Raw genomic sequence first — 21,189 nt, 5'->3', positions numbered from 1 at the left:
AAATTCCTCGTATGTGTAACATCGTACTTGGCAATAAAGCTTTTTCTGATTCTGATTCTGATTCTGATTCTATGTAAAGTGCATTTCATTCTGCTTTCAGCTGGACTTTGATTTAAAACCTAGATACTAACTACCTAAACTAATAAATGTCAGTATCGAGAGGTGAAAGCTTTGATTTAGAGTTATTTAAATTATCAGACACTACAGTTGAGGTGACAACAAAATGCCAACACAGTGACAACTGCTTGCCAATACCTCGTGTGTGTGTGTTTGTCTTTGTTTGCTGCTGTAATTGAACAGGGCTGAGGAAAACCAGCTGAGCTGAACTGTTAATCCTCAGCACACACACAGACACACACACACACACACACACACACACACACACACACACACACACACACACACACACACACACACAAATACTTGAATGTAGATATAACTTTCAGAGTGGAATGCTGGATATTTGGTGAAAGAGGCTGGTAGAGCCGCTCCTCTGAGTGGGAGGAGCCTGGTGTCAGTGTCACAGTGACATCACTGTTTACACAGACAGAGACAGTAGTGGGAGATGTACAGTACATGAACCTTTCACTAAATCAGAAATGTAGGCGTATCATAGAGGAAGAATATATTACAAGAAAAGATCATTCAAAACTTTTCTTCTATGAGATTAGAGATGTTGGTAAAATGTACTGATAGAGAAGAAGATCCAGTTTTTGGAATTTTTCCCAAAGAAAGGGAACAAGAAACAAAGATGTTAGAAATGAAAGAAAGATGACACTTACGATATTTTATTATCTTACCTCTCTAAATATGAAGTTAATTACCTGGCACCAGTTTCAGAGTGACATCACGTCTCATGCACGACTTCCAGAAAGGCTGCATTCCACAGCTTCACTCCTCCTCCTCCTCCTCCTCCTCTTCCTCCTCCTGCATGGCTGAACTGTGTGTAGGTGAGTGTTTGGGTCAGAGCCGCCCACCAGCCTGAACACACGACAGTGAGAGAGAACAAGACCATCAACGAAACTGAGAGGAGCTTGAACTAACAGGTGAGTGTAAATTTATAATCACTATATTGTACACAGTGACATCAGAGCCTCACTCCTGAATTGTTATAACAATTATTTTTATTAGATTAAAAACGCTCCGTGATTAGCCCAATACAAGCCAGAAACAAACCCAGGAGAAGGCAAAGATAATAACAAGTAAACAAAAAATGTTGACATTTATATAACAACAGTCCTATAATTGTGAGTCCTTGTTTAGAAGTCGTAAATTGAAGAAATTGGACCTATAACAGTGATTTCATTAACTTGAGCTCCAGTGTGTAGAAAATTGTTAATATACAGGACAGACAATAGGCTAAAGTGCAATTCTTAAAAGTTTTCTTCATCATCATTCATCATTTTATACGATACATATATTTTTCAACCAAAAACTAAACTTTCTATCAGCAGATGAGGAGCTGAGAGACCAGTTTCAAGTCTTTCAAAAATTAGTGAAATTCATGTTAATCCACACAAAGAATTTCTTTTTGAGTTTGAGTTTTTTAACAATATATTTGTACTTCCTATAGAATATTTTCTGAATGTTGGTGATGATACAGGAAGTGAATTGAGCGGTGGAGGTTAGTAAACAGTGAGAGGAGGTATGTGTAGGCGGAGTCTTCAGGAATGTCAGTGTGTTCTGCCACATTCCTGCGCTCAGCAAACCTGTCTGTCTTCTTCTGCACACACAGAACAACTGCACAGACAGAAACCTTCACTCGCTTCATCGTCATTTCCTTTGCTTAAAATTTAAACTTGTGTGGTGTGTTCAGCTGATCACTCGGAGGGGTTTTCTAACGTCTGAAGTGAATAAGTCCAGTCAGAGAAATATCTGGTTCAGTGCGATGACATGTTAACTGACGAGCTGATGTAGCTTCACATGTCAGTGTGCTGGCAATCTTAAATGTCACTTGGTAATGCTACTAGTTCTGACCTGTTACCATTTGACCCAGATACAGCAGAACAACATCAAACACACAGATGCATCCAGCTTCTTAAGAGCACAGGAATAAATGTCTGGGTTCTTGCTGCCTATCTAGTTAACAGGTGTGTCGCTTTTACACTTTTGGCTGCCACCTTGGTTGAAAATGTCTGTTTATTGCCTGTTTGGGGTATTACTGTGTTATGGTACTTCATGCTTGATGGCTGTGAACTTTTTTTCTTACCAATTAAAACCACAACCTCTCTCCTTCTAAAATGACTGAACAAAAAAGTCTATTTTGTCAACAGACACTTTTGGGAGCTTTATGGTCCAGGTTTGGCTGATTTATAAGAGAATGGAAATTCAATAGAGGTATTTGCAAATAAAGCACAACATTTTGTTTTATTTTTTACCTCTGCTGTATGTGGATGAAGGCAACAATAAGATCAGGGAAATATTGTGTTGCCTAAGGCTAATCTAAACTTAGAGGTGTTTAAAATGCAGGTTAGCTAACTGGCACTAAAATCTGCACCACACCCTGTGATCGTGATATCAGCACTAACAGCTGAGCGTGACTGCAACTGCTTTACAGAAACATAATCTGACAAAACAGGGCAACACATCATGACGCTTTCTTTACTTACTGCCTTGCTAGTGACAATTTTAGTTACTGAAACACAAAAATAACTTGGCTAGCGTTAGCTAACAGCTAGCTACTAACTTATGACCAAAAGGTGCAAGTCTGCTGACAAAACTCCACCAAAACACAGAAGCCGAACTCTTAGTCACTCATTAAACAATAAACAAAACAGCTACAGGTGTAAAAACGTGTCGTTTTGTCTTTCCCCACTTGTTGATTACGATTACCTGGCTAGGCTAGCTTCCCCAGCTTCTCTCCGGCAGGATGCGTTGCTAACTGGTTCATAACGGTTACCGCCGTTTTCTTAAAGAGACAGTACACACTGATTCATCCTTCAACAAAAAATACGCTTAAATATTTACATATAAATATATAATACTGACGGATATATAGACAAAGCTCAGTATAATGTCATATTGTCTTATTGTTGTAGCTGAGAGTTATGGAGGGCGCTGATACTTGACAAGAAATATAAATTTGCCAACATCTGAGCGTGAGTAGGTTCAACATCTCAACGGCAGCTGAACAGAGAACAGTTCCGGTTTTAGCGTTTCAAAATAAGAGTCCCGGAGACACCAGTATGTACCTCTTCCGGTTTCCCTCATGAGACTTTATTTTATAAAACGTTTGTGTGGTCATGAATGAAGAGAGACAAATAATGTATAGATCATGTTTGAATTGTGTTATTAATCACGGATAAGATGTTTGTCAGTTTAAAAGATGATTTTTATATTAAAATCAAATACTGCTATTTAAACAGCACATGGTCAAATGCATCTAGAGTTACTAGATATCATGCTTATATATGATGGATGTCAAATTTAAATTGTCTGAGGGTTTTTATATTGTGTTATAACATTATATACATGTCCGTCTTCCTCCGTGCAGGTCAGTGGTGGTGAAGCTGAGTGATGGAGCTGAAGGTGTGGGTGGACGGAGTGGTCCGAGTCGTGTGTGGCCTCTCACTGAACACTTCCTGTCAGGATGTTGTCATCGCTCTTGCACAAGCACTTGGTAAATCTCCCAGTTCTTATCCCACAAACTTCATTGACAGCATCAGTCCACCTGTTCTGGACCTTTTATAAGCTTTAACACAACCCCTCAGGTCAAATTGTGTCTCACAAAAAACATGTTTTTTTTTAAATAATTGAATGGCAACATCATCAGTACTTTTTTCATATTGTTCACAGTTTTGTGTTACAGGGTGAATTTATGGCTTCTAATAATTATTGCCATTGTCTGTTGTTCTTTCACCTTTTGCTGTGTTTAACAGATTAATAGTTCAGTCTATAAAATGAGAAAATGGTGTGAAAGTGCTCGTCACAATTCTCCAGAGCTCAGCGTGACATCTTCAGATCACTTCTTTTGTCCAATCAACAGTCCAAAACACAAAAACTCTTCATTTACTGCCAGACATGACAAAGAAAAGCAGAAAATCCTCACATTTAAGTGGCTGGAACCAGCAAAAGTTTGGCATCGTTGCTTGAAATTGACTATCCAAATAATTCTCTTATGATTGATCCTTCAGACTGCCGCAGCTCTCTCTTGGTAATGTGAACATGCAGAGTTCATAAGCACATTCTAAGCTTGTTACTTTGTGACTCACTTGTCCACAAACATGAAGTGTTGCTGCAGCAGTTTTAATATGATACCACAGGTGCTATACTGTCGTCTGTATGCTAGCTTTTATTTTCCAACAGCAACATGCTTTATTTTTGGAATCCGCAGTTTTTATTGTAACTTCTGGCTGGACATCCAGTTATCTATTAAAACCAAAAATACACTCTCTGACAACCCCAGGAAGTAAAAGAAATATTGCCCACTCTTAAATATATTTCCTTCATATGTATTTTTCTGCAGGTCAGACAGGACGTTACCTTCTCACCCTGAAGGTACGAGGGACTGAGAGACAGCTGATTGCTGATGACTGTCCTCTTCAACATCTGGCTCAGCTGGGACAGCTGGCTGGAGAGGTCCAGTTCACTCTGCGGAGGACCGGTCCCAGCCTCAGTGATGGTCCAGACACACATAACAGGGAGAGAATTCTCCCTCTGCCCAGACCATCAGAACCAGAGCCGCTCAAACGCAGAGAGCCCCAGAAGGCTCTCACCTTCAGTCTTGGACCCTCAACACATCCCAAGAGGACTAAACCCAACAGGGCCTGGTCTCCATCCCCCCGGGCCTCCCCTGAACCAAGAGCTTCCCCTGTCTCTTTCCTAGATCCTGTAGTTCCCTCCTCCTCCTCCTCCTCCAAAGAGGAAGTGTTCAGGCAGATTCTGCAGCAACAAAGGAGGCTGCAAGACCTGGAGGTTCAGCTTCAAGCTCTGGAGAGAGAGGTGTGGGATCAGGAGACGTCGTCTGCTATAGTTCCCGGTCTGACTGTGGTCCCAGCAGGGGAACTGGAGGAACTGGAGCAGCAGCTGAGGCAGAACGAGGCAGAGCTGATGTTTGGAGAGCAATGGGAGGAAGAGCTTCAGGCAGAGGTCAACAGAGAACAAGGTCCATGTTCAAAGCTGTTTATATTCCATACATTTCATTGTTTTTCTTCTCCTGACATCATTAAATCTCTAAATATTAACACCGTGATTAACAGATATGCAGAGACGACTGCACCAGATACATTCATCAGTGGATGATCACAGCCAGCACATTAAGGAGCTCCAATCCCGCTTTGCACACCTGGAACAGGATCTTAAAGTCAGAGCCCACAGAGAAAACTCTCGACTGGCCGCCCTGCAGCCAGACGAGGTCCTGATGCCCCTGAAGCAGGAGCTGCACCACCGCCAGCAGCAGGGAGACGAGATGGACGCAGTGCTGTCAGAGACGCAGAGGGAGATGCAGGCTGCAGAGGAAAGGTTGCGGGTATAACTCAATTCAATCAATCAATATTGTTTAAATCACCATAATCATGTTCACACTGCCTTCGTTCAAATGTGTTATTGATCAACAGAAAAGCCTCCTGACAAAACAGAAACCTGAACTTGAACCGTCAAATTACCTCAAACTGTCACCACACCACCAACATTTTTATGTTATTCCTTTTAAGGGTCCCACATTAAAGTGTGGTCTTAAATTGCCTCCAGTGACTTCATTCAATGGCTAAATTGCATTGTGGGTAATTTAGGTATTCTGCAGTAAAAGCAGTCCACAGGTCTATCATGGTGACTCCTGTAACACTGCTGAATTATTAAAATCAACACGAGGCAGGACCGGACGTAAATCGGTCAGGCTGGATGGTGGAAAGTGATCCACTGCTCTTCGTCCAGATCCTGCACTTTCTTCTGCAATGCTGACAGAATTTCTCTCAAGTTAAATATGCGTTTTAGAAACAAAGGTGAAAAATAAAAAACCTGTCAGAAAATAAAAATGTAGCAAAATGTGAAGGCGCTACCTGCCGCTGCATCTGTTTGTGCTGCCTTCGATTTGGTCATTTTACTAAAAGGCTCAGTAATTCTCCAAAGCAGCCACTTGTATTTATTTTAGCAAATAATCCTCAAAATAGATGGAATGTGTTTGTGGCAGCAGGACAAATAGATGATCGAAGGGCTAATATGTGTTTTAAACCCAATGTCTTCAAGCTGACGTTGGTGTTGTTGCTAATTGATTGATTTCTTCATCCTGTAGGTGAGATGGGAGATGGAGGAGGAGCTGAAGAAAGAGCTGAGACAGTGTAAACTGCAGCAGTTTATCCTGCAGAGCAGCAGTCCACACGCAGACCAGACCAACTCTCTGCTGGTCTCTGATGGTTTCCTCAGCACCGCTGGTATCATGGAGTAGCAGCCGCTGAGTTTCTGTACGTCATCACATTCTTTACAGTGATTATTATCAGTTCACAGATAGAGGAAATACCACTGTGGTTTATACTCAGGTTAAAGTCAGGCTGTCTTGTTTTCAGTAAATGTGGGCAGATAACCATTAGGTGAAAAACTGGTTTACCTCCAGTCTGAGGGATTTACATGCTGTGGAGATCAGATGAAGAAAAGAAAGAAAAGACAGACAGAAAGAGAGAAATGTTTTCAGAAAGATGAAGTTGACTTAAAGATATAAGTTGGTGAAAACAAACTCAAGTAAACTGAAACTACCATGAAACATATCCTCTGTTTCTCCTGCAGGACGCCATGAAGTTAAAACTGTTCTCTGAAACCTCCAAGACCCGTCCAGACCATCAATACTGTGTGTGTGTGTGTGTTTGTGTGTGTGCGCGCGCGCGCGTGTGTGTGTGTGTGTGTGTGTGTGCCCGTGTGTGTGTGTGTGTGTGTGTGTGTGTGTGTGTGTGTGTGTGTGTGTGTGTGTGTGTGTGTGTGTGTGTGTGTGTGTGTGTGTGTGTGTGTGTGCGTCCGATCAGCTAATCACTGCCAGATTATCTGTAAAAAATAAAAACAACAATGTATTTTATGTATGTGTGTATTTTATTACTTTTCTATTTTATGAATAAAATCAAACAAGTATTGATGTTACTTGTCACATGAAGGCTTCTGTGTAATTTATCGCTCACAGACCTTTAACAGATCATAATAATTGTCAAGCTCTTTGACGCAGTGTGTCTTGGCTCCAGCAGAGGGCGCTGAAGTTTAATTCATGATGAGATGACACATGACTGTGACACTGAGTGAGCTCGTCTGTGGGCTGAAGAGGCCTCTGATCCTGACACCTGCATCAGATCCAGTAACAGTCGTGTTGTGGTGCGTTAAGTAACAAAGTAATCTCTCTGCAGGTTAGAGATTACATCACAGCCTCATAATTTAGGCCATCAGGTCTAATCCAATCTAAACACTAACCACCTCCATCCAAATATACTTGATGTGGTGTCCTCTGTCGACCTGCAGAGCGTCGACATGTTGATGGGATCACAGGTGAGATGGAACCTGAGGCAGATTTATTCAACACGTCCAAAACTCCTCACATGATGGACAGTAATCAAGTTTATGTTCTTTATAAGATTTGGTATCATTGTCAGAGGCTTTAAAAGCTGCTCAGTGGTTCAAAAAGTTTAACTTCCAGGGTGTAAAATACCAGAAACTTCTGCACAGCTTCCGCATTGATGGCTGAATGTCCTAAAACCTGGAAAACAATTAGAATTTTTACACGTCTGGTTCCCTCGTCTTTAAGTTAGTGTGTTTTCAGTGAAATGTGTGAAATAAGCTGTGTGGTCACCACACAACATGGGCTTCTTCTTACTGCAGCACATTTCATTTATGCTTCAGACGTCACAGAGTGGCGTTCACAAGCAGTGATACAGCGCTGGATCTTTTTTTTTTTCAGTCTCACAACAAGGCCACACAACACAAGTTCTGGGTAATCTTATGGTGTGCTCCAATTTCCAAGTCACTTTCAGCTGGACCTGGACCTGAAGTCAGACCTCTGACTCGTTAAGTTCGATGCACCTCATTGGACCTGACCTTAAAATCCAAGATGGCTGCCTCATAAATCAACGCCTGAGAAAGTTTTCTACTGTGTTTCTGCTGTTACTTCTGTCTTATTTGTGTCTCATTAAAGGAGTCTTACAAGAAGCAACTTTCTTTTTTTGTTTTATGTTGTTTGTGTTTTTATGCATAAAAATACTGCGTCATGAGTTTTCAATCAACTGGTTTTGTAAACAACAGCTAACAATCTCTAACCGGCTCATGTTCCAACTTCTTGTCCCGGTAAGGAGTCAGCTCCGGTTAGACGTCGTTCCCAGCTCTGACTTCCAACTTCCAACTTCCGAGGAATGCACCTTTATACCTGTAAATCGAGCTTTATTAGCTTCTTGTTGCACTGAGCAGTTTCAACGCGGCCCAGTCTCCATCACTGTATCTACATTATAACTGTCAAATCCATTAATAAAATAATTCAGTCAAGACTTTCTAGACTCTCCAGTTTTATTCAGTGCTCAAAAATTTGTAGGAAAAAAAGTATTTAATTAATTGATAATGAAATTTTTTGGTGTCCAAGTCAAGTTGGCATCAAAGCCTGGCGCTGTTCCTGCTGGCTTGAGACGGACAAACGGGCACATAAGTACCTGGCAACGTCTCAAAATGGCCTCACACACACACACACACACACACACACACACACACACACACACACACACACAGCACTTATCAGTCATGAGGCATATCTTATTAGTTTATCTCAACTACTTCCCAGTGTCAGGAGGAGTGTCTGCAGCCTCCCGTGGAGCTCTAATCTAATCGACTGCAGGTTGAATCTAATTGGATGTAATCTTATCTAATGTGATGTTATTCAATCCAGTGTAATCTAATCCAGACTGTCTGTGCAGCAGACAGCTGACCAGTGTTTACTGCATCATTATTATCATTCATAAAAGATAAACAATACAGAACCCCCTTTAATGTACTTTAGTTAATGGGGAGGAAACTCTGAGGAAGAGTTTAAAAAAAAAAAAAAATCAATATTTCCATATTTTCATATTTTCATATAGACAATAGTGTGACAAAATTGATTTTAGAATATTCACAGTTTATACAAAATACAACAATATTCATGCATGTGTTAATTTACCACTGCCTATTGAAAATAATGAGAATAAAAGAGTCAAACTTAAAATAAATAATTTATCCAGCAGATAACTGGTTAAATGATACCGATGTGTGAAGTTTCAGAATACTCTGTAAATTATTCTGGATAAATAATTACAAATATAATGGTATGTGTGTATGTCTAAGGTTACGATTAGTAGGATTGTTTTGAGGTAATTCTTTACAGATGAACAGATAAACATGTCGTCCCACCTGCTGACACGAGACACGTGATGGACGTGGATTATTAATGAATCTCAGAGCTGAGTGATGGACAGCGTCTGGAAAGTTCAGATTAAGACCGACTGTATTCTCAGACTGTCGTTCTAGGAGTCTGTCTGTGAGGAACTTCTGTAAACCTGTCAGGAATAAAAGTTTCTGCAAAATCATAAATAATTTCAATCAGACATTTCTTTATGTTGCAACTTTCCGTTTCTTTACGTTCAATATTCAGTTTTTCTCTTTCTAGTTTTAGGCACAAAAAACACCTGATGAGCATCAGGAAAACATGCTGTTCTGGCTTAAAAATACCTGTTTTTGTCTGGAAAAAGTCCAGATGTCGTCTTAAAAGGGCACCGTGTAGTTTTGGAGATAAAGATCAAACTCAGATTTTTAACATTTCCCATATCAATGAGGTAATAATAGAAATGTTGTCCATGCTTGAATGAACAAACTGTTCTCAGAGGAAAATAAGGCCCCAGAACACTGTTGCTGGAAGAGGGTGGAGGGTGGCAGGGTCCGCCACATATAAACAAAGTAAAACAGTATAAACTGTGTCGTCCTTTAACATCAGTTTGTTCATTCAGTCACGAAAACAAAGAGAGTTTTTTGTTTAGTTTGTTGAGGCAGATCTTTAAACTTCTTCACACTCTGCCGTCACCTCGTCAGCTGTAAGATCACGATGAGCCTCTCTGACTCCCAACATGAAAGTGAGCTTATAAACATGTGAAACGTGGTTAATGACACGTACGACTCGTGGTTTGAAGAAATGTTACCTCCAACATTTCATCGTGATGTCTTGAATGTAACTCACAATCCTTTTTACTAAAATACAGCGAGATCGAGGACTTGTTCATACTCAAAAAGAAAAACAGGATGGATTATTGATTAGCGACTTCAGTCGTCTGTATGTGCTTTAAGACTGCTTTAACTTTCCTCAGCTCTGAAGAAGAAACACAAACTTAATGACAAGCTGCCATCAAAGCAGAGCCGATATAGCATGACGACCCCGAATGAAGCCTCACGATGCTTCTGGTAAACACTGAACAGACCTGGCACTAAACAGGGATGCTGACACAGGGACGAGCTGTTCCCACGATCATCAGATTATCTCCGTCATAACACCATTAGCAGCTTTGTCAATGACCACAGCGGGTATATAAACTGTGGCAGACTGAGGGAGAACCCAGGACAGAGAGACTGCAGAAAGAAAGAGAACCTTCTCTTTGTTTTGCAGATCTTCCTTTGCTCTTCGCTTCCAGCAGCGTCTCTTCTCTTCACCGAGACAAACTCCCACCAAACTACAGCGCAGGTGAGACTCAGCACACGACAGCAGAGACTGAACCTGCAGACTGCAGAGGGTTTTATTGTAAAGGGACATTTCAAACAGCTCAGAGGGTTGTTTTTCATTTCCTTTTTATAATGTGACATGTTGGAAATTATACAGTAATGACTTACAGTTTATAAAAGCCTGCAGCAAGAATACTGAGCAGCAAAAAAATGTAAATGAAGAAAGTTAGTTATCATATGTTCGTCTTTAGTGTTTACATTGTTCTCTCCAGTGTAGATTTCTTATAGTTTTTGGTCTTTGCAGGTTTTTAATGCTCAGTTTCTCTCTAACTTCTCTTTCCAAAGCAAAACAGAGAATTTTTAGTATAATTTAATAATTTAATGTGGATCTTCTTATTTTTGCATTATTTATTTGAAAATCCCAAATCTATGTGATCAAAAAGTTCAGCCAAACATTTAAAAATGTCTCTCTCATCATATTTTGGTGGGAAGATTAATACCAAATCATGATTGTGCATCTTAAATGCAGTTGGAGCAACAGGGTGATTTAGCTTAGCTTAGCATTAGACTGGAAGCAGAAGAAAACCGCCAGCTCGGCGCTTTCTATTTATTTGTGCGCCCAACAATACGACTTAGCTTACATAACTGACCAGTTAGGATCAGAGATCTAATTATGACTAATTATGGCAGCATATGAGCTTAACTATTAACAGTTATGTAAGGAGAATTAGCTGAGGACGGACCGCAGCCCGGAATAGATAAGCTCGCCTCATCACAAGGACGTTGTGGACATATTTCATTTATAGGCGTAGCTGACGTAGTTCCCACCTGAGGGCTCGCTGAGGGAACAGTCCAACTGCCTTCGCCTTCATTAATATTTTACTGGACCATTTCAAATATTTTTATGCAAACAAGAAACATTTTTCTTGTTGGATCCATTTTAGACTCATTGAATTGAACATTTCAGCCACTAGAAGGTTTATTTTCATTGTCTTTTTCACCTCATGTTTGGATCGTTGTTGGTTTGGCAGACATGAACGCAGCAGCAGCAGCAGCAGCTGAGGGCGCCAAGGCCGCTCCGCCCAAGTTCAAGCAGAAGGAGGCCAGGACGTTCAAGAGCAAGGCTCCCAAAGCCGGACAGAAGGGGTGAGAGTCACATCCTGACATTAAACATGGTGCTGCTCATCCAACATCTCCAGTCAAACAGAATATTTAACATCTGCTTCCTGTTTTTATTCCCACTCAGGTTCGACAACGACGTCCCAGGGATGGAGGGTCTTGGAGGTGAGGCTGATGTTTAATCTGGAGCTTTAACATGTTTGAACGTTGCGTCTGGACTCATGTTGTGTTTGTGTCCTGCAGACTCTGCGGTCGTCTGCCCCTGGGAGGCGTTCGGTGACATGGAGCTGAGCGACCTGGCTCAGTTTGGCATCGTCTAGACATCGTGCCAACCGGACACAGTTTATTCCTGGAGGCTGCGATTCAGCAGCTTCTGTTTTTGTTGCTCTCCTCGTGAGTTGGGGGCTTGGAAACGAGCCTGAGTGACTGATGACGGGAGAGGGATCAGAGCGACCTAAGAAGCTCTTGGACAGCAGCCCCCAAGAATGACTCCTGTTCTGTCCTGGGCCAGTCCACCTCTGCACCTGGAAGTGTTAGCATCTCTCTGAGCTCTGTTTTATCTCTGATTACAGCAGGAAGCCTCGGTTGTTGCCTCGTCGTCCTGTGTAGCCCGGCGCCTGTAAAAGTGTAAAACACTGTACCGCTGCCTGGGTTTCAGTAAAGGATGATCGGCACACAACTGGGATTATAGATTATTGTGACTTATCTGTCTGTCTATCTATCTATCTATCTATCTATCTATCTATCTATCTATCTATCTATCTATCTATCTATCTATCTATCTATCTATCTATCTATCTATCTATCTATCTATCTAATCACACTGTGATTGACTCTGTAAATGTGGTAATAAAGTATTGTAGTTACATTTTTCATTTGTCTAGTTTCTTTTCCTCCAGTCTTGTGAGAAATCATAACTAACGCATGCACACGGTCAGAGAGAAGAGATCCTTTTTCACATAAACTCAACTGAAAACAATATAAATATAGAATATTTAATGTTTAACCTCGTCTACATCATAGAATTGTTTAAATACATCTGCTTATTCTGAGTTTGATGGCAGCAACATGTCTTAAACCAGTTGGGAGAGCAGCAGCTAAAGACTGTGAAAGTTGTGGAAGGATCCAGAAACACCTGTTCCACAGGTTCTACAGGTGATCAGGTTCACTGGCAGCAGGTGACGACATCAAGACTGGGTGTGTAAGGAGGCATTCACAGACCGGGCGAGGTTCACCGCCATGATTCATGTTATATAAATGTGTTTTCAACTGAAATGATACGTAACTTTATTTTGTTGTTGCTGGTCCAAAAAGACCTCAGCGTCTCTGTTTGAGCTGAAGATTTGGACCAGAACGATTCATTCATAGGCACCACACACTCTTAAACCCTAAAATCATTCTGTTTGTCTTCATTTCATAAAGGAGCTGCTTCTAGAAGGTCAGGTGACTGTTTTAACCATGTGGACCATTAAAGTTGAAAATAAGGCAGCTGAGAGTTAGAAAAGCGTTGAACTCCTGCAGTGACATCAGGGTTTCATATCTGAGGGCAGAGAGGCAGCATACTGCTGTGAACCTGCTCCAACACACCTGAGTAAAATAATCAGCTTGTCATTAAACGCTGCTGACGCCTGATGATGACACGCTCATTTGTATCAGGTGTGTCGGGGCGACCAGGGCCGAGAGGGGAAAATTGTAATATTGTTTTTAAACTGAAAAACATCATATGTGGACGAAGGTTTCCTTAAATCACGTCCTCTGAGGGAAACTGAAAGAATTTGCCATTTATCATACAATAATGAGGTAATAATATCTATTTTCTCCATAAGTGAATAAACAAGCTGTTCTCAGAGGAAATGAGTTATTTCATAACTAATTCAAAGTTACTTGAAGTTTGTTTGAGTTTTCTAACTGAAAGAAAAATAAAATAAATCCAAAATAAAATCCACTGATGACTTTACTTATTCAACAAGTTTAACTACAAAATGTTTCACTCTCCAAACAATATTTTCCTACTTTAAATGCTATTAAATGGATCATATTTGGCTGTTTTTTGTTACCTTATCAAAAAGCTAAAATAGAAATATCACAATATAGAGGTATTTAGAATAATATGAATAGAGATATGTACAAGTGATACAATATAAAATAACTGTAAAACTATTATTATTATTATTATTATTATTATTATTATTATTATTATTATATTTGTCATTTTTAAAAATTCTAATATTTTATGAGTCTGATCGTTAATGTTTAACGTGTGAAACTGAAGCTGTGCAGCAGGTTCGTCTTGGCCCAGTCGTGACTCATCTGAGCTGATCAGGTGTTTCTGGATGTTCAGCTGCTAAATGTGTTAAACATTATCTTTTGAAAATTAGATTATAATCCCTCGTCGTAATCCGCCCTCGTCCCAGAACGTCAGATAGGATCTATGAGACATATAACTACAGACTGCTCCTTTAATCTAGTCCTTTCTGAAACATTCAGTAGTAGTCTTATGTATTTTGTTTGATTTGGCGCCTCCACTGTTTCTGAGTCATGAACACAAATCCCTGGTTTCTTTAATCGTACAGTCAGGTGTAATGTGGGGGAGCTAACGGGCTAACAGCAGCTTCAGTTAGCATCAGTCAGCAACAAACCAAGTGATCTGTCCGTCAGGAAACTCTCTGAATCGCTGTGTGACTCAGAGCTGTGAAGTGTGACGCACTAACAGACTGAAGTGATCCAAGTGGAACACAGATTGTTGGGAACATCATGACATCGTTCTGATGATGAAGGCTCGATGGCGTCCTCCCTCAGGGACGTGCAGGACGGTGTAAAAATAACGTGTATTAATGTCCGTTTGACTTTCTTTATGAACATGTGAGCACTGTGTGTTATAGAAATGGTTATGATGAGTAAATTTTTCTTGGTGGAAATGTTTAATAATGCGCTCTGTGATTAGCTAGTTAGCCGCTGTGCTAAATTAACTTGCCGTCTGTTTGTGTTGTGCTGTTTGTGTGTCGGTACATATTCATCTCCTGTGCAGATAATAAAAAACAACACACAAGCCTCCTGATCGTCGAGCGGTAACTTCAACCGGTTACACGAGCTCAGAGCGGGACACACAGAGACGCCACTCAGTCTTTAACCAGTCAGCGTTCTGTCAAAATGATTCTAAAGATGTTAATTTAACATCAGATAGTTTCATACTCATGTTGCTTTAATGACTTCATTCTGGATGCAAAGAGCATAAAGTGCTGAGCAGCAAGAAGAAGACTGAACATATAATATAATAACCAAGGAGGAGGACACGGGGAAACAATGCACGACTATATAGACGACATCATCATTTAAGATATAAAGTTGTGTTCCTGCAGGTGAAGGATGAGCAGAGTCCCGTCAACACAAAGAACGACAGTGTGGATGAAACGAAAGCTGTGCATGTCACCTACTTCTTGCTCACATGGACCCTGAGGAGCTTAAAGGTCGACATGTTGCATCATGGAGGTTCTGGTGCTGTTAATGGGATCCTGTAAAGCTGAACTGAGCTCATACAGTTCAGAACATGTTCCTCATTATGCAAAGGTGTCAACGTGTGTCAGATCATTACCTGTAATCCTCTGTTTTCTCACCAGGCTGACCCCCCCGCCACACCGCAGGGGATCAATAATCGTATCAGTTTGGTGTCAGTTATCGTGATTTAATGTCAGTTACAGTAATGAAGACAACAGATCCAGTTTATTTAACAGTCTTAATGTGAGCAGCGAGATCAGGTACGTTTTGGATATGATTATTTTAAAGGCAAACAGAGCAAAACAAAGAGTCGTGTTGACACGGGACACTCTCTGACCTTTGACCCAGCAGCGTTAATTATAAGCCTGCACTCAGAATACCCATCAGCCCTCATGTTTTCACACCACGATGTCTCCACAAGATATTAGTGGGAGGTGGTCCAGGGTATAAAAGCTGGATGATGTCCTGCTGAAGAGACAGAATAGAGACACTGCAAGAAGAAAGACGCTCGTCTTTGTCTTGCAGCTGCTTTTTTGATTCTTCTCTGCAAAGAGAAATTTCTTTGACGTCTCGTCCTCCACAGAAACAAGTAAGTGCACTTTGTGAATGTTTTCTAACAGTGAACTGACTCACTACAGAAGGTTATTATAAAGTGTAAATGTGTCTTGTTAAATACTCTTTGGTTTGCACAGTGACATGATGTGTCTCACTCTTTTGCAGATTTTGAGATTTAAATGTTTAAAAACAGCGAAGAAATGACACCATTTATTTAATATTTGAGTCAAATATTAATAATAGTTTTACTCATTTTTAATCACTTGACTCAGTAGATTAGCAGAAATCATGTAAATCACGGGACTCTGAGGTTCTTGTGTTTCAGCTGCTGTCTGGTCTCATTATTCATTTCTAATTGCTTTTAATTTTCCTTTTAAATTAAACACACGGGCAAAAAAAACCTGTTGGTTCTCTGTAACTCGAGCACAAAACGAACAATTTTACTGAATAATTGAAGCAACTACAAATAACTTTCACCTTTCGTTGGCTCAACCAGACCACAGAGTCATCAGTTCATCCTCAGCACTGAAATAGTTTTAATTTGATTAGTTATCCAACACTGATAACAGGCACGAAGAATAATTACAACATCGTTCATAAAGAAGCATCAGTGTGAAATTAAATTGTTTCATAACCAATTTAAAGTTCCTTGAAGTTTGTTTGAGTTTTCTAACTGAAAGAAAAATGTCCAAAATAAAATCCATTGATGAATTTACTTATTCAATAAGTTCAACAACAAAATATTTTGCCCTCAAAACAATGTTTTCCTACTTTAAATGCTATTAAATGGATCATATCTGGCTGTTTTTTATTATGTTACCTGTTATCAAAATGCTAGAATAGAAATATCACAACATAGAGGTATTTAATATAATATGAATAGAGACAAGTGGTACAATACAAAATAACTGTAAAAACAAATTTTATTATTATTATTATCATATTTGTCATTATTGCTAATATTTTATGAGTCTGATCGTTAATGTTTAACGTGTGAAACTGAAGCCGTGCAGCAGGTTCGTCTTGGCCCAGTCGTGACTCACCTGAGCTGACCAGGTGTTTCTGGATGTTCAGCTGCTAAATGTGTTAAAAAATTATCTTTTGAAAATTAGATTATAATCCCTCGTCGTAATCCGCCCTCGTCCCAGAACGTCAGATAGGATCAATGAGATTTTCTTTCAATCCTCAACCTCACAAACATGTTGTGATCCTGTGACCTCTGACACAAGCAGGATTAACATGTCAGAAATGGAGAGTGTCAGTGAAAGTTAGGAATCAGTTAGTGAAAGTCAGGTCAAAAACATTCAGGCCTCCTGTGAACACGTTTTACAGACATGTACAGTACAAAGCCTGTGACAGGTACATGTGGAGGTATCAGTGGCACATCCACTCCTCCAGCATTTATTAGTAAAAAACACTTTTCTGTCTTTGTGATCAGAAGACTCCAAGATGAACGCATCAGCAGGTGCAGGCGCCAAGGCCGCTCCGCCCAAGTTCAAGCAGAAGGAGGCCAGGACGTTCAAGAGCAAGGCTCCCAAAGCCGGACAGAAGGGGTGAGAGTCACATCCTGACATTAAACATGGTGCTGCTCATCCAACATCTCCAGTCAAACAGAATATTTAACATCTGCTTCCTGTTTTTATTCCCACTCAGGTTCGACAACGACGTCCCAGGGATGGAGGGTCTTGGAGGTGAGGCTGATGTTTAATCTGGAGCTTTAACGTGTTTGAACGTTGCGTCTGGACTCATGTTGTGTTTGTGTCCTGCAGACTCTGCGGTCGTCTGCCCCTGGGAGGCGTTCGGTGACATGGAGCTGAGCGACCTGGCTCAGTTTGGCATCGTCTAGTCGTGTTTGTTAGACGTGAGCTCCACCCTGGTCCAGGACGGATGTGGTGAGGAAGGTGTTTGAAGATGGAGGAGAGATTTCACAGTGGGACAGATCTCTGCTGGATCAGGGTGTTTACAGGCTCTCAGTAAAGAAATATTCTTATATATATATATATATTTATATATTTTTCTAGGTCCTGGTTAAATACATTTATATTATTTTCCTATAAAATAAAAGTGAACACATCAGCAGCTCTACATCACTGTGACCACACCACCTGTAATACTGTTGGTTCAATAAAAGCAATAATCATGTTTGTGTTTCTGCAGCTCATTTAATTCATTTATTTCAAATTACAGGATTTCATCATTATTGGTATTGATTGGTTTATTAGCAGTGACAGAAATTACTAAGTACATTAACTGAAGAACTCTACTGAAGTACAGTTTCAAAGTTTATACTTTTCTGGAGCTTTTACATTTCATGCTTCCACGCTTCTTTTTGATCCACCATATTTACTTAATAACTTTAGTTACTAGTTACTTTTTCTAATGAGATACTTCAAAATGTTCATAAAAACACACTGATGAAAAGCTTCCGTGTTACTCAAAATAAATCTCAATTTCAGCTCTATTTGTTTTGATTGTTGAAGCCTTTTGTCATGTGTCAGTTCATCCAATCAGGAGACGTTTCATCACTAATAAACACAGATGTGTGTTCATGTCTGTAAACCATCTGTGGTTGAATTAATCAGATCAGTTACTCAGCACTCACGTCGCTCTCTTCAATAACTTTCACACTCTGATTTAAGTCGTTACACAATTCAGGGAACTCAACTTATCTTTTCAAATCAATTAAACATAAATATACAAGTTTATTAATTTCATGTTGATTAAACTTTAAAGTTGCAGTTTTCATTTTCAGACAGATTTAAAAATCAGTTTCTACAGACTTCCCAGCATGCACTGCTTGAGAGTTCAAACTCTCCTGAGATTCTTTTTCATACTTTCACAAAAACATAAATGATGGAAACTTTCTGATTGTTTTAAGAGGACATTTTAAGATGAATCAGGTTTTTTTTGACAATAATGATAAAAAGTTAACAATGATAAATGTTTATAATGAATTCATGAGCAGATGACGACTGATTGATGATGATCATGTGAACTGAACTCATCATGAGCAGTGACAGCTCTGAGGCTGAACACACACAGGAAGGAGCGCCGCCTGAACACACTCAAACATTTACACAACAACAAGGAGACGGCAAGGTACCGCCCACAATGTTTGATTGACAGGTGATCTGTGTGCAGTGAAGAAATGACACAACAATCAGCTCTCAGCAACAATGATGGAAACACAACAACCCACTGACCCTGAAATGACTTCAGCCTATCAGAGTTGACAGAACTCAGCAGAGCCTCCATCATCAAGATAAAGTCCAGCATAGAGCGGCTGAGTGAATGTGGTCTGGACTCTGTGGAGGAGAGTCATGGTGTCAGAGACGCTGTAGAAGGACAGAATACCTGCACTGTGATCCAGGTACACTCCAACTCTGGAGGACAGACGACCTGAGACGGGAGTGTGGACTTTGCTGTGATGAAATTCATAACCGTCTGTTTCACAATCTAACCTCCAAGATTTGTTATTGCATCCAAATGCACTTTCATCTGACTTCCCTGCTCTGCTGATGTTCTTGTATGCAACTGCTACTTCGATTACTACACCATCTCCTCCTCCTCTCCGCTTCACCTCCCAGTAACACCGTCCAGTCAGACTCTCTCTACTCAGGACCTGAGACCAGTAAGTGAATCTGTCTGGATGACGAGAACAAGACTGTGTTTGATTCTTGTTCGTTACTTTTCTGTTCCCCTCAGATAATATCAGCCATCTATGTGCTGTGTTTGGATCCAGTGTGATTTCACGTGAATATCTTAAGAAGTCAGCTCTGGTCTTCGGTTCTGGTTCTGGCAGTGAAACATCCACTTCAGTCACTGTCAGTGAGACGTTGGTCTGTTTCTGACTCAGGACGTCCTGTAGTTTGTCTCTGAGCTCTGACACAGCTGCTGTCACATCCTCAAAGTAGTTGAGAGGACGGATGTTGATGCTGGATGAGTGTGTAGACTCACTGAGTGCTGACAGTGAGGGGTAGTTGTGTAGAAACTGGTTGTGATCCTCTGTGTGTGAGAGCTTCTTCAGCTCAGCGTCTTTCCTCTTCAGCTCAGTGATCTCCTGCTCCAGCTTCTCCTGAAGCTCTTTGACTCGACTCACTTCAGTTTCCTGCTGGGATCTGACCTGCTGCTTCACATCAGAGCGTCTTTCCTCCATGAGACGGATCAGCTGGGTGAAGATCTTCTCACTGTGCTCCACTGCTTTATCAGCAGAGCCATTGATGGCCTCCACCTCCTGTTGAAGCAGCTTCACATCTTCCTCTCTGTCCTGGATTCTCTGCTGGATGTTGTGTCGACTCCCCTCCAGCTCTCTCTGCCTCTCAGTCCTCTCTGCTGCAGCTGACACTGTGTCGTGGCCTTTATGTTCGTCCACAGAGCAGAGATAACAGATACACTGCTGATCAGTACGGCAGAACATCTTCATCACCTCATCGTGACGAGAGCAGATGTTCTCCTGGAGCTTCTCTGACGGCTCCACCAGCTTGTGTTTCTTGAATTGAGCCACATCAAAGTGAGGCTGGAGGTGTTTCTCACAGTAAGAGACCAGACAGACCAGACAGGACTTGACAGCTCTCAGTTTCCTCCCAGTGCAGACATCACAGGCCACATCTTCAGCTCCAGCATAGCAGAGATCAGCAGCAGCAGCTTGGAGTCCAGTCTTCTTCAGCTGCTCCACTAAAGCTGCTAACATGGTGTTTTTCAGCAGCTCAGGCCTCGGTGTGAAGCTCTTCCTGCACTGAGGGCAGTTGTAGATCCTCTTCTCATCCTCTGTGTCCCAGTGGTCGTTGATACAGTTCTTGCAGTAGCTGTGTCCACAGGGAGTCGTCACCGGATCCTTCAGTAGATCCAAACAGATCGAACAAGAGAAAGTCTCTCGGTCCAGCTGAACTGCTTTCTGCTCCATTTCACCTCTCAGTGCTTCGACTGTGTGAGTTTCATTTCCTGACAACAGAAACTGGGTGGATGATGATTTTGTGTTTGTACAGTGAACAAATCCTGTCAGCTCAGTGACACTCATCCAAAAAAGGAAGGGGAGGGAACAAAGAAACACACTGACAGAGTGGAGCTGCTGCGAGAGGAGGAGGACTAAGAGGGAGTGACCATCGACCTTTGCTTCATACCTGGATGAGGAGCGACTCTGTGGATCTGAACTCTGTTTCCTCATTTACTGCATGTTTCATGTTGGAAATGTTCGAGTGTGTCTGCAGTCACGTTTTCATCCAAATGTATTTTGAATTCTAATGAAACTTTGAGAAAATCATCCTAAGAAAATAAGCTTGTTTTCATCCTCGACTAGTTAAACAGCAGCTGGCACAGATTCAAGACGATGTCATTAAAGGAGCAGTCTGTGGTTTTGGTGATGAAATGTTAATGAGCATTTTTTTT

At 40.9% G+C, this 21,189-nt stretch overlaps 5 protein-coding genes across 7 annotated transcripts in view; 3 read left to right on the top strand and 2 right to left on the bottom strand.

The window, feature by feature from the left end:
• LOC119018204 (serine/threonine-protein kinase BRSK2-like) overlaps positions 1–882 on the bottom strand; it is a 127,776-nt gene extending 126,894 nt beyond the window's left edge. Inside the window, exon 1 of the mRNA XM_037095704.1 lies at positions 825–882. Within this exon, the coding sequence (XP_036951599.1) occupies positions 825–882 (58 nt within the window). The remainder of the gene's footprint in view (positions 1–824) is intronic.
• A 53-nt stretch (positions 883–935) lies between these two features.
• Positions 936–6,859, top strand: LOC119018209 (ras association domain-containing protein 7-like). Of its 2 annotated transcripts, XM_037095719.1 has the most exons (6): positions 936–1,046; positions 3,494–3,619; positions 4,466–5,104; positions 5,199–5,467; positions 6,230–6,398; positions 6,718–6,859. In XM_037095719.1, the coding sequence occupies exons 2-5, from the start codon at positions 3,517–3,519 to the stop codon at positions 6,380–6,382; spliced, it is 1,164 nt and encodes a 387-aa protein (XP_036951614.1). In that variant the 5' UTR covers positions 936–1,046; positions 3,494–3,516; the 3' UTR covers positions 6,383–6,398; positions 6,718–6,859. The 2 variants fall into 2 exon arrangements, with proteins under 2 accessions (XP_036951614.1, XP_036951615.1); XM_037095720.1 differs by lacking the exon at positions 6,718–6,859 and having other exon boundaries at positions 5,199–5,460; positions 6,230–6,360.
• Positions 6,860–10,575: 3,716 nt separating this feature from the next.
• On the top strand, positions 10,576–12,535 carry LOC119018325 (retinal cone rhodopsin-sensitive cGMP 3',5'-cyclic phosphodiesterase subunit gamma-like). The gene is made up of 4 exons (XM_037095892.1): positions 10,576–10,657; positions 11,667–11,781; positions 11,882–11,919; positions 11,998–12,535. The coding sequence occupies exons 2-4, from the start codon at positions 11,669–11,671 to the stop codon at positions 12,072–12,074; spliced, it is 228 nt and encodes a 75-aa protein (XP_036951787.1). The 5' UTR covers positions 10,576–10,657; positions 11,667–11,668; the 3' UTR covers positions 12,075–12,535.
• A 2,588-nt stretch (positions 12,536–15,123) lies between these two features.
• Positions 15,124–17,891, top strand: LOC119018308 (retinal cone rhodopsin-sensitive cGMP 3',5'-cyclic phosphodiesterase subunit gamma-like). Of its 2 annotated transcripts, none has more exons than XM_037095847.1 (5): positions 15,124–15,221; positions 15,372–15,838; positions 17,243–17,357; positions 17,458–17,495; positions 17,574–17,891. In XM_037095847.1, the coding sequence occupies exons 3-5, from the start codon at positions 17,254–17,256 to the stop codon at positions 17,648–17,650; spliced, it is 219 nt and encodes a 72-aa protein (XP_036951742.1). In that variant the 5' UTR covers positions 15,124–15,221; positions 15,372–15,838; positions 17,243–17,253; the 3' UTR covers positions 17,651–17,891. The 2 variants fall into 2 exon arrangements, with proteins under 2 accessions (XP_036951742.1, XP_036951743.1); XM_037095848.1 differs by lacking the exon at positions 15,124–15,221 and having other exon boundaries at positions 15,253–15,509; positions 15,601–15,838.
• A 1,047-nt stretch (positions 17,892–18,938) lies between these two features.
• Positions 18,939–20,734, bottom strand: LOC119017518 (tripartite motif-containing protein 16-like). Its single transcript, XM_037094223.1, has one exon. The coding sequence runs from the start codon at positions 20,705–20,707 to the stop codon at positions 19,028–19,030; it is 1,680 nt and encodes a 559-aa protein (XP_036950118.1). The 5' UTR covers positions 20,708–20,734; the 3' UTR covers positions 18,939–19,027.
• Positions 20,735–21,189: the final 455 nt, after the last annotated feature.

This window comes from Acanthopagrus latus, chromosome 4 (genome assembly GCF_904848185.1).
Source record: "Acanthopagrus latus isolate v.2019 chromosome 4, fAcaLat1.1, whole genome shotgun sequence".
NCBI classification, from domain to species: domain Eukaryota; kingdom Metazoa; phylum Chordata; class Actinopteri; order Spariformes; family Sparidae; genus Acanthopagrus; species Acanthopagrus latus.
The sequence above is the reverse complement of the archived record's forward strand: the minus strand, read 5'-3'. Positions and strand labels throughout refer to the sequence as shown.

Excerpts from the sequence above, each read along its gene's own strand:
- LOC119018308 (XM_037095847.1), top strand. The coding sequence starts at position 17,254 with ATGAACGCATCAGCAGGTGCAGGCGCCAAGGCCGCTCCGCCCAAGTTC. Across the intron at positions 17,358-17,457 it reads CCCAAAGCCGGACAGAAGGG|GTTCGACAACGACGTCCCAG; the intron begins GTGAGAGTCACA and ends ATTCCCACTCAG. Across the intron at positions 17,496-17,573 it reads AGGGATGGAGGGTCTTGGAG|ACTCTGCGGTCGTCTGCCCC; the intron begins GTGAGGCTGATG and ends TGTGTCCTGCAG.
- LOC119018209 (XM_037095719.1), top strand. The coding sequence starts at position 3,517 with ATGGAGCTGAAGGTGTGGGTGGACGGAGTGGTCCGAGTCGTGTGTGGC. Across the intron at positions 5,105-5,198 it reads AGAGGTCAACAGAGAACAAG|ATATGCAGAGACGACTGCAC; the intron begins GTCCATGTTCAA and ends CGTGATTAACAG. Across the intron at positions 5,468-6,229 it reads CTGCAGAGGAAAGGTTGCGG|GTGAGATGGGAGATGGAGGA; the intron begins GTATAACTCAAT and ends TTCATCCTGTAG.
- LOC119018325 (XM_037095892.1), top strand. The coding sequence starts at position 11,669 with ATGAACGCAGCAGCAGCAGCAGCAGCTGAGGGCGCCAAGGCCGCTCCG. Across the intron at positions 11,782-11,881 it reads CCCAAAGCCGGACAGAAGGG|GTTCGACAACGACGTCCCAG; the intron begins GTGAGAGTCACA and ends ATTCCCACTCAG. Across the intron at positions 11,920-11,997 it reads AGGGATGGAGGGTCTTGGAG|ACTCTGCGGTCGTCTGCCCC; the intron begins GTGAGGCTGATG and ends TGTGTCCTGCAG.
- LOC119017518 (XM_037094223.1), bottom strand. The coding sequence starts at position 20,707 with ATGGAGCAGAAAGCAGTTCAGCTGGACCGAGAGACTTTCTCTTGTTCG.